The sequence below is a fragment of the Centruroides vittatus genome, unplaced genomic scaffold (assembly GCF_030686945.1).
Source record: "Centruroides vittatus isolate TY-2023 unplaced genomic scaffold, ASM3068694v2 contig_5, whole genome shotgun sequence".
In the NCBI taxonomy this organism is placed as follows: Eukaryota; Metazoa; Arthropoda; class Arachnida; order Scorpiones; family Buthidae; genus Centruroides; species Centruroides vittatus.
In genome coordinates, this window is record NW_027122286.1 from 2,924,813 (window position 1) to 2,937,323 (window position 12,511).

The 12,511-nt window shown below is 26.4% G+C and overlaps 1 protein-coding gene across 9 annotated transcripts in view; it reads right to left on the minus strand.

Annotated features, from left to right (window-relative positions):
• Positions 1–12,511, minus strand: part of raskol (Ras GTPase-activating protein raskol) — a 112,005-nt gene that overhangs the window by 24,753 nt on the left and 74,741 nt on the right. For all 9 annotated transcript variants that reach the window (XM_067273892.1, XM_067273896.1, XM_067273891.1 and 6 more), the window contains 7 exons: positions 11,575–11,675; positions 11,176–11,273; positions 10,868–11,089; positions 8,430–8,531; positions 8,255–8,353; positions 5,656–5,741; positions 3,598–3,652 (listed from right to left, as the gene is read on the minus strand). In XM_067273892.1, the coding sequence (XP_067129993.1) occupies positions 3,598–3,652; positions 5,656–5,741; positions 8,255–8,353; positions 8,430–8,531; positions 10,868–11,089; positions 11,176–11,273; positions 11,575–11,675 (763 nt within the window). The remainder of the gene's footprint in view (positions 1–3,597; positions 3,653–5,655; positions 5,742–8,254; positions 8,354–8,429; positions 8,532–10,867; positions 11,090–11,175; positions 11,274–11,574; positions 11,676–12,511) is intronic.

Genomic DNA, 12,511 nt, shown 5'->3' on the forward strand with positions numbered 1-12,511 from the left:
GTATAGCATCTTTCGTTGTTTATTTGTTTGCACGCTAGTTAATTCACTCGAAATTGGAGTATAAAAGAGTATATTTACTTGAATTTTAACCTAAAGGTTTTTTGAAAATTTGTTAGAGTTTTAGAAAGATTTTTAGAGTTTTAAATTAAAAAGAATTTGATTTTATTATATAATCTGTTTCATCTAAAAAGAATATCGATATAAATAAATATTTCATTTAACATTAATTTTGATTAGTGATGATTTATTGCAGATTTTTTGTCCTAAGAATCTACAATAAATCATTAAGTTATCCACATTATTGGACTGCAATTTGAAAAAATTGTAAACCTATAAATTTCCACTGTCTTCTGTCTGTCCATCAGTGGCGTGCTGTGACATTTGATGATAGGGAAGCTGTGTTTCTGTAAGAAGCCGACTTTCAGGGGCAATCAATCACTTGCGCGTCAGGGCCCGTTCGTATTCGTTTGTTCGATAAGCCAGTAAAAACCGTATACTTCTTTAAATGTATTTTTAATAGATTATCCGACGTACTTAATAAATAAGAAAGTTCAATATAATTACCTCCGTTATTAGATTCAATAAATTCCCTACGCCCTCTAAATGCCAATTCTCGCTTTGAGAAAAAACATATAACATCTATTAATTTAGATATATCTATTAATCATAATTATCTCGTTATAATTTTCAATATTTATTTTATATTGTCTACCAATGTTAAATTCTATTCCTCTTTGATTTCCAAATTGCTTCAATTTTACGAAAGAATCGTCATTCGTCATAAATTTTATCGTCAAAATGTCTAAATTTTTTGTTGACGTATTTATATTTAATTTAGGCATTGGTCTTTCTCTTTTAATAATGTTTTCTTTTTCATTATATGGTCTTGAGCCAAAACTTTTTTAAAATAAATTATTTAATCACTAGCCACAATATAAAGGCTAAAATTAAAATTATCAGAAAAACTTACTTGGTAAAACATAATGTGTGACGAATATACATACCTAGTACAAAAAATTCTTCAATTGTATGAACATACTTTTAATGAAACTTATAATTAAATATAACTTTGTGAAGAAACGTACATAAAAAGAACAAAATATTCTTTACTTTTTAAATCTTAAAACAATCCACTTAGTGAAATAGCTCCCTACGAGTGGCTAATGAATGGAATCAGAAACGGTCCAGGTTGGTGTGTCCGTGCCAAATCCCGAGGGTGCCAATACCGGTCAATGTCAAATGCCTCTTTTGTCGCGTCACTAGTATATATCAAAGGACGCGACGGGGTTGTAGATTTTAAACGTTTCTCACCATAGCTGTAAAAATCTAAATATGTTAAACTTAACAGATTGTCCGTCGTTCGTTTTCTAACTAATTCGTTTTAGGATCGAGTGTTCACGGAAATTTCCAAAATTTACAACTTTTCGGTCACTCTCATTGAACTGGAGAAATTTCTGTCTTTATTACATCTAATATTACGAAAAGATCAGACCCCACTGTACTCGGCAAGAGATTGGTTCGGTTAAGCTTCTGTTTAAGTAAAATTTCGGCTCTTTCATCGGGGTTTTATTTATGTTTCTAATTCCCTAATCGCTTAATTATTTAACTACTTCTTAAATAAAAATAAGTCGAAACCGGTTACTTTGTACTCGAATATCTGTAGTCTTGGGGAAGAAGTGGAAAGAAATTTTTATGACAACCGATACATAAATCGTAAATTTAAGGAAAATAAATTCTAGAGCTTTTTTTGTACCATTGTATGTCTCATTCATTAAATTTGGTTGTAAATGATGCAACCAAAGTAACAGTTAATTTTTTATCACTGTACTAGAATTGTACACGTTTTTTCTGCATCCCCTTACAGATGGGACATACTAAATCGTAATATCACCAGTTTAACATTGAAATACGTAAGTAATATAAGATGAGAAAGCAGAATAAACGCGGAATAAATATATCAAATATTTTAATGGATTTTTTTAAAACTCCTGTCAACTATACAGAACTATCGTAAAAACATGCCAGTAAATTCCTATCGGTTGGGTTAAGTTATAAATCTAGTCTACGATGGGCGACCTTTTTTATAACGTGGGCCAGAATAAATTTTATGTTTTTTTTTCCGCGGGCCGTAGTAGTTAATTGACGCTTTCTTGTGACTCGTAATTTTTTTAGTCTGCAAATATGAAATAAATAAATAAAAAGTTAATTACTACATTTATTTCTCTTATCGTTTTCGAAAATTACAAAGAATTGGAAAAATAACTATTAATTAGTTATTTTTCCAATTTAATAATCTATTAAAGATCTCGCGGGCCGGATAGAAACTTTTCGCCAGCCGTAACTGGCCCGCGGGCCGGGGGTTGTCCGCCGTTGATCTAGTCTGCTCATGATTCGCATAATCGGGCGAGGGTGGCCGAATATCTAGCAGGCGGCTAACAGCCCAGAACCGCTCCGGGATATAAAGTTGGACTCTTTACGCGTGTGTCGCTTCTACCAGCTAAACCGTGACGTTGGTGCTCTGTAAAGTGCATGCACCAATGCCTATAATCTGGCTGCTTGGAAGTTGACAGGCAGGTGGCTAACAGCCCACAACCGCTCCGGGATATAAAGTAGGACTCTTTATGTGTGTGTCGCTTCTACCAGCTAACCGGGTGAGGTTGGTGCTCTGTAAACCGCATGTGACAATGCCTATATAATCTGGCTGATTGGAAACTGACCCGGTTTCGACACTCCTTCCGCTACCGAATTATTCGAATATACAATGGCAATCTTATCGTTTTTTTCACATGTAGTATAGAAATTTGTAAAAGATGCATAATGCAGTTATAATAAGATATTAATTTTAATTAATGCAAAGTACGTTAAAATATGAAAATTTATATTTTATAAAACACAAGAGAAGGTCATTGGAAGGTGGAATCGGCGCTTCCATCGCTTCCAATGACGGCACGCCACTGCTGTCCATCTTTCCTTAATCTCAAGAATGGAGTTAGATAGATGAAAGATAAGACCAGATATGGAAACCTTAGGGGCAGAAGACCCCGATTAACTATATATGAACTTCTGATGCAAACCAGAAGTCATGTTATTTCAATTCAAAAATTTCCCCTCAAAGGTGTTAGATAGATGAGGATGACTGGCATGACACAATTGTCAAAGGAAAAGTATGATCTACAGGGGTAAGCCATTACTAATTTGGTGGAGAGCATATATTTTAAATTAAATAAATTAAAAATATGATTAAAAATTGCAGCCTGGCATTGTGGTGATGCTTTTTATTATAATATTTGTATAATATTATTTTTATTATTTTAATAAAAAGTAATAATAAATGTAAGAATGGATTTGAAAATATAATTAATGATAGCATATAATGTTATAAATGTGCTGCTGACAACAGCACACTTATAACATTAATTATAAATCTCTAGACTGTTTATATCTGAAGTGAAGAGTCTTCTTAGATGAAACAGATTTATGTAAGAAAAATATAGATGTAACTAAAATAAATAGGTTAATAATATTTATTGTAAAAAAAATCTAAAATAATGATAAATAAAATTAAACATCTGTATAAATAAATGTTAGGAAACTCACCATTTTTCTAATAAATGACGATTATTTACACTATTTACTGGAATATTTACAGAACCTAGTAAATAAATATAAAAATTAAATTAATCTATTTCACTGACATATTGATGACAAATAGCACAATTTTGATTATATTGATGTTTATATGTACAAGACATAATTATATATTTCAAAACTAATAAATTTATATTCAGGAAACTTGTAAAATTTTAATTCAAAATATTTCCTTTTCTTTACAGAAAAAAATATTGTTTTAATTATGTATCACCTATGAAGAAAATAAGAAACAAACTTGCCATTTTATTATAATATACTAAAATATTTTAAAAAGTTTTTTACTAATATTTCATTATATTAATAACAATATTGTTTTTTATATTTGTAGTCTTTTGAATTAAAATTAGTACAGATTGTTTCAGATATCATGACTGAGAAATGTGCAATACTAGGTTGGTGCTCTGGAAATTTTAAAGTTAAAACACTTCTTTTTGGTAATGAACAGTGACCTTTTCACTGTTTACCAAAGACAAGGTCGCTGTTTGTAGAGTGGTCCCTGCTACTGTACTTTTTAGCCTGGACAAGATCCATGAAACATGCTATACAGTAGAAGTTTGTTAATCCAGTCTCTACGAGACCAGTGTGATGTTGGATTAACCCAGACATTGAAGTCTTACCAATGCACACTGCTGTATGCTTCTGATTTGTTTACACAAACACACCTTACACTCACACACTTTATGATACAATGCATGACTATACTGTGTTAAGATGAATGTTTTTTCAAGTTTTTCAATCAATTAACATGCTATTGCAAAAATAACATTCACAATAATTCATGTGCATGTAATATTTATTTAGTAGACATATGCTGACTGTATACATAAATTCACAAAGTTTACACATGCTCTGAGTATGATAAACATGCTTTTACATGTACTACCCTCACACCAGTCTGTGAGAAAGAAAATACACTTCTTGTGTTCAGTCATGCACATTACTGAACACAAACAAATACTAACAAAGTAATGTTCATTCATCAAAATATAATGTAAACTATGTATAGTTTACAGAATTACATAAAAGTTTGAGGTCCTAACTATTCTTGAGATGATGATGATGATGATGAAACTGTTTCACCAGGCACCCTCTGAAAAGTAACTGGATTATCAGCTATTTTTCAGTGAATGCCAGATTATTAAGTGCTAGATTAATGAACTTCTACTGTATACATAAAATACAAATACACTAAAATGTCGAAAGTGGCAAAATCAATTATATTAAACTATAATTGATTAATTAATTAAATCAATTTAATTTATTTTTATTTAGTCACCTAGAGATTGCTGGTTTAAGGCTATTACTGTAAATAATTTCTTACAAAAAAACCTGTTTTAATAGAATAGTTTTTATGATCTTTTTAACTAGTTAATCTTTATATGTTGTTTTATTCCGTAGGTAGCAGCTGTTATCCACTAAATAATACTGCAGATTAATATTTCATAAGGAATAATATATACAATACCTTAGAAATGTCAAGCACAAAGAGTTCAATGATTGAAGGAGAAAAGAATAAAGATGCATTAGATTAGAATAGAGATGGCAGAATAAATAATTTGGAATTAGATAAGAATCATGACTCTACAACAGAAACAGAACATTTTTGATTCAAAATAAAAGCAATTTTTATTTTTAGCCTTATTACTAATACTACTACTAACAATAATATACTTCTAACATTTGGAAATATTAAAAATATATGAAAGAAGAAAGTTAAAATTTTCAATAAATATAACAATCTATGAAACTGCTTATGTATGTATCAGTGATTCTCAAAATGGGGATTGAAAACAATTTTAAAAGGATTGCTATAAAATTTTTAATAACATTAAAAATGTATGTATCTGTATGATTGGGGTCACAGAATTCTTAATGATTAATATAGGGGCTATGTAGACAAAAAATTAAAAAATACAAGATCGTTAAAGTGTTAATATATTGATTAAATAAGAATTAATTTTAATGAAATTTGACAATAAAGCAATTTATAAAATTTTAACCAACCTATTAAAAAATTTTTATCACGTCTTTTCTTCTTATCAGCTTCTCTATACAAAGTGACTGTTATTGTATTGACTTTTGGCAGATTGCTAAAATATTTTAAAAAGTTATATTTGTTAAATTAAATAATAAAATTAAAAAGTAATGGAAAAATCTATCTATATGAAAAAATAAAAATACTTTTTCAAGAAAATAATAAGTGAATGAATTTTAAAATATAATAAGAATAAAAATACCTTTCACTAAATGAAGCATATGATAACATTATGTAGAGATTGAAAAATAGTGATAAGAATTGAATTAATTAAATGCTAGAAAATATTTTTACTGTATTTAACATACAGGTCTATACAAGTACTAAAGGTTTTGCGATGCCATACAGCAATTAATAGGAAATATTATGCAATTTATCTCATTTAAAAGAAAGAAATCAATTAGTTTTATTCAGAAAAATTTTTATATTTCCAATATCCAATATTATGTTTCTTATTCTTAATAAGCTGCTTACAATACACTTTACACAACTTTCACTTGTTTCTTAATGACAAAATTTTTAACTAAAAACATTTTACAGATTACTTCCATTCAGAAATTTTCCACTGGATAATTTCTATAGTAATTTAAATTTAAAATGTTTTGAATAAATTATTTCTATTCAAAAATTTTTGCTTAGGACAATTTCATATCTATTTCTCTATATTTTGTACTTATAAATAAATTGATATTCCCTGAAAGAATAATTTTATTTTTTATTTTTATTTATCTATTTCAAATAATAATATTAAATTTAATTAGTTTTTGAATTTTTTTCAATGGTTTTTAAATACTAATTTTGATTATTTTATGAAAAATTAAAATATAATTTTTATAATTCAATATTTAATTATAAATTATAACATCTGAAAAAGATTCCTATTATAATAAATAATTGTTATTTTTTTATAAATAATTGAAAAATGAAAAATACAATTGGCATACTAATATTTAAATATAAAAAGTAGAATAAAAGTTGTAATTAATTCTAGTCATTCATAGATACATAATAAATATCTTTTAAATAATAAAATGATTATATACTTTTTAATTCTGATGAAATATTTATAATGAATGGGATAGAATGGTATTAATCTAATTGTTATGATATATAATAATATGAATCATATAGAAATTCCATTTTTAAGCAATAAGCATTGTTATCCCTTAAATTTACTTAGGTTTAGAAATATTTGTTAAATTTACTTATAAAAACTATTCTATAAATAATTAATATTGAAAACAGAAGGAACCATTTGCAAAAATTCAACTATATGTAATCTACAAGGTAAATAAAACAAAACTATAACCATATAAAAACTACCTGTTATTAATTTGTATGCCTATTTTTGAATTATAAATTGTGCAAAAAAGAATTTCTGAAAAATAACCTTTCAGCTTTCTGTACAATTATTAAATACTAATTAGAATTTTATACTAATTAGAATTTTGATAATAAATATACAATAAGCAAAGAAAATAAACATGTATAATTTTGTTTAGATGTTTATTATTTAAATAGTAAAAAATGTAAAATTAAAATAAAATTTATTTGTAAAACAATAAAAAACCAATATGGAAATAATATAGGTATGTAAATTAAAAATCTGCACAATTTTGGCAATTTATTTGGTACTTTTTTCTAAAAATAAATTTGAGAATGTACTAGTGCAGATTGTTGCTTGAACTCTGTAGATTTAAATTAACGCTGTGAAGGGCAAAAATATTCCAAATGTAAACAAATGGAGCAGTTTAATGAACAAAGAACTGTAGTTGACAAATATAAGGAATTTTAATAAGGATGTTAAATTTTACAAATATAAGGAAAGCAGGAAAAGTTTCACAGTAAGCATTTTTAAATATGGGGATGGCAAAAGGGACAGTTTACAGCATCATAGAAAGGATGGAAAGTGGTAAGACTGTTTCTAGATGTTCAGGAAGTGGGTGAAAGAGAATTAAAATGACAGGTAACAAAAGAAAGTCATTGGAAAGAGAGGTGATCAGAAAAGTTGGACAGTCACAAAAAGAACTTGAAAGTTTGAAATAGCCCATCAGTATGTTGAAAGCATACTAATCAAGCAAAATGCCTTTCAGAAGTGAAAGTCAGTCCCAAAATAAAAATGCAAAAGAACAATTTCAAAGCTTCAAATGGATTGAACATTGTTATGGACGATGAGTTGTATTTTACGTTTAATAGAAGCAAATGCACTGGGAACAACATACTACTGTAAGAATGAGTGGTTTGCCAAAAATGAAGGACAGACTGTACTTGATATGCTGTTTCAGTTCTGCTTCAAGTCCAGTCTGCCAATTTAATTCAGAGCCTTTTTGAACTATGATGGCTGGTATCAAGGCTGAAATTAGAAAAGTAGCTGATTGCAAGATTCCAAGCACCAGATTCCATAATTTAGAGAGAGAAGAAATTCATTTTGTCAATTTTGTGTTCATGAATGATCATATTGTAAAAATTAAAAAATTTGATTTTTTTGAGCAGATGTTTTTGTTTACATACCTTAATGTATATATTTTTCTTAATATTCATTTAAAAGTTTACAAATATAAAACTTACTTGAATTCAAAGTTTTCTCCCCAGAAACACATATCACTCTTTAATTTTGAAGAGGTACGAGCATATAATACTTTATCCAGATACAATTCACAAAAGTACCTAAATATAAATGTTTGTCCTATTATTATTATTATTATTATTAATAAATATTAAACTAAAAGTAAGTAAAACTTACCTTTTTTTACCAGACACGCCTTTAGCTTCAAGTATCCAAATTTTCAAGGAATTTTCTGTTCTTCTAACATTATCTTGATTTGGATGAATAGTTCTCCTGAGACTATGAATCAATCCATTATAATTTTTAAACATAACATATATAACAATAAATAGATTTAAGAAAAGAATTAGAATTAAAAGAAATGTGAAGTTTTCTGATATAAAATTTAATGAAAAATTTTAAAACTTTAAAACAATAATTTTATTTTAAGAATTAATAATTTTACAAATATTTTAAATAATCAATTTAAAATAAAATATTTGAATAATAAGATATATATGTATAGCATAATATGTGAAAATGATAGAATAGAATAAACAAACAATTCTGATAAATAAATATTAGGAGCCATATTGTTCTAATTAAGCATAAGATTTAATTATTGTTAGCAAAAAATGATCAAGAATTATTTGCTTACAACATTTTTTTTTAATTTAAAAAAAAACACGAAATATCACTCCAAAGGATTAGCAGAGAAAAGTTTTTGGGATAAGAAAAAATGTTATAACCAAATGAGACTAAAATTAATGATAAAGTATAGTCTCATATAAAATCTTCAATAAATAAGATAAAGATAGAAATTTGTTACGATTTCTTTCTATTAACCTCCAAAAGGTTTTTCCAAACCTGCTTCATATAAAAAAATGAAGTAAAAAACAAGAAGTACTTCTTACAACTACAAAAATTGGCAGAATGAAATGAGAAAAATCAAGTTCAGGTATCATTATATAATAAAAAGTCTCCTGAAAATTACTGAACAATATCTATTTCAATGTAAAAACATTACAAAAAAATAACAGTTGCACTTCAAGAAATGAAATTAATTTTGCTCAGAGATAATGACAAAATAACAATTGACAGATAACTATAACTGTCAAATTATTTTTGATTTTTAGTCATTCTTATTAATGTTATTTTATGAAATCAAATGTATTCACTGTTATATCTTTTACAGAAAATACAATAAAAAAGAAAAATCAGTAGCGTAGTCCAGATTATTGAAGACAATATGGACCAAGGGTATCTTGTTAATCAAAAATTTGGATAACACAGAATGTTTGGAAAATTAATTAATAAATTGAATTTGGATGCATTAATATGTATGATATACTTTTTATAGTATAAAATTTTAAATTACACAATAAAACACTTTTAATTTTATTCACAACTATATCTATTAAAGCCAATGTAAATCTATGATTACAACAAAAATTTCCTTAGTCTTTTTCAGATTTTACATTGTTGAAAGAAATCACAGACTTCTTTTTAAAACTTGCTCTTTTAAAAAAACTTGACCAGGAGATGCATCATATTCAAAATGAGCTATCATGCATCTTCTGGTGAAGATTTGTGAAACAAAGTATTCTTTCACAATTTGCTATGGATAATGCAGAAGCTCAGTTAAATAGGTTATGGTTATTCAGGATTCTATCATATTTAATTTTTTAAATATTGACTTATTTAATATTAGATAAATATTCAAAAATATATACATAATTTTTCATAATGATTCATTAACAGAAAAAATTTACAAATAGGAATGTTGCAATTTGATATTAAAATATGTCCTTTCTATTTGAAACTGCAATAAATAATTGTATATCTATAACTAAAATAGTAATATTCAAATTATTTCAATAATATAGTCACACACATGATTTTATTGTTGCCATATTAGCATTTTGACCATTTTTGCAAGTAATCTTAACATTGTAATGAGAATATCTTAAATATATTTTAGTCAAATAAAATACATTTTACCTTAAATGGTTTAGTCAATATTCTGTTCAAATGTTAAACTAAGTTGAATATATGCTAATTATTATAATTTGAGTTCTTGAGTACAAAATATACATAAAATAAAAAAAGACAGTCACAAGATATAGAGTATGCTCATTACTGTGCATATTTATTTCTAAAAAATGCTGTGTCTTAACTGAAGTAATCTTCACAAAAAGTAACTTTCACTTTATATTATTTATCTTTTTTCATGACATAATTATGAATCTTTGACTTCTAATCGTCAAATCTTGCCTCTCAAGTTTTGATTGTGGATTATTTAAAAACAACACTACACCATAAATAATCCATGAAACTATATAAACTTGAAAAAACGAAAGTGCAAAAGAAGAATGGCAACAATTCCATTCAAACAATTTCATATGGTACAGAATCTGTCACTGCTGTAACCATTTTCATCACATCTATAAGGACACAAAATTGAGTACAAAATATTACATTAATTTTTATTGCAAATGAATATGCAGGTTTAACAAGTTTTAAAAATAGTAATTCTTTGTTTCTTTGCATAATTTCTTATCAAATTATAAAGCTTCTAGTGATTTTAAAATTTTGCAATCACTTATTACTTACAATTAAAATATATATTAACTTACCTATGAACCCATTTATCCCGTTCCTCTGCAGTTCTGCAAGTATAATATCTAGTACCTCCATTGGAGGTAAGTTGAAAACAATGATCTTGTCTTAATAAACTACTATGTAATGCAGTAACTTGAACATCTCCCTGGGATAAATCTAGGGTTGCAAGAGATCCTGGACTAGATTGTAATAATGATTCATGGGATCTTGATGTCCTTAATCTAGATGGTGGAACACTGTAATAAAAATTATGATTTTTTTTAACATATATATTTTTCTACTTAATAATACAACTGTAAAAACATTATACAATAAAACAAACCTATCTCCATCCATAGTGGATCGTTTCCTCTCTAATTTGGTAACACTTTTTGTTCGTTTTAGAGGGTTGGTTTTGAAGGAACGCTTTGAGAAGAAATTCTATTAAAATAAAAATAAATTTACAAAATTGTTACTACAAAATATAAAATAATTGATTTTAAAAGAAAATACTATTTTTTTAAATGTAATTTGTACATATACAAACACAATGATTAAATTTTTAAATAATGGAACAATGTTATTTTTTTATGGAATGTAATAAATTAATCATAAGAGAATTATTAGTTTAATTGAAGTAATAAAAGTAATAATAACCTGTTAGTATTATAGTTGCATTAATCAATTTGGCATTAAATCATTTATAGATATGATATATATCTGTTCAAAAATACAAACTTACCACTATTCTTGAAGGTGTTGTATCCATATTTCTGGGACCAAGAATAGGAGTAGTTGGAGCACTGCCTCTACGATCTGAACATGCTTTCTCATAAGAAGTTTCTATATATCAAAATAACAATGATTAATAATCTCATAGTAAAAACACTATATTAAAACTTTATTCAAAATTAAGATTTTTAAAATAATATTTTAACATAAAAATGTTAGTCTTTAAAATTTTAGAATCTTTATAATTGCAATCCTAAAGGATTTTAAAATAAGTTTTTTATAACTCATCGTGGACTGCATAACTTATCAAAACAACATACTCAGAACACCTTATAGATTTGCAGCTGTGTTTATTAGGTACTAACGAATGTTTTCGATCGTATTTAATGACCTTCTTCAGGAAATATCAAAAAATCGAACACAAAGACAATTTGCAGTAACGAACAAGCGTTTGGAACGTTTTTTAAAAATATTCTAAAGAGAATTGCATGCACCATCTCTACATTGATGCGTATTAAATAACACAATACATGAGAATAAAATAAAAAAGTTAAATAAGTTTTTTATGTGATACTTTTCACTGATTTCTCAAAAATCATCTTAAAAGTCATGTAAATGATATAATAATTGGTTTTTTTAATTTGAATGAATTACATTATAGTGCATGATATATGAAATACTTTTTTCAATGATTTGTTATTATTAGTAAGCAAAATTAACTGAAAAGTTTCATATATTATTCATTCAGATATAGTGAATTTGTTCACATCCTATTATTCTAATTTATAAATTATGTACTGTACATATTAATACTTTGCCAGAAAAAACAATGTACATGGTTTATAAAAAAATGAAAATCAATTAATAAAAAAAATATATTTTATAAGTTATTTTATACTGATTCAAACTTTATTAGAGAAAATTATCTTAAGTTTCTTTTTAATAAA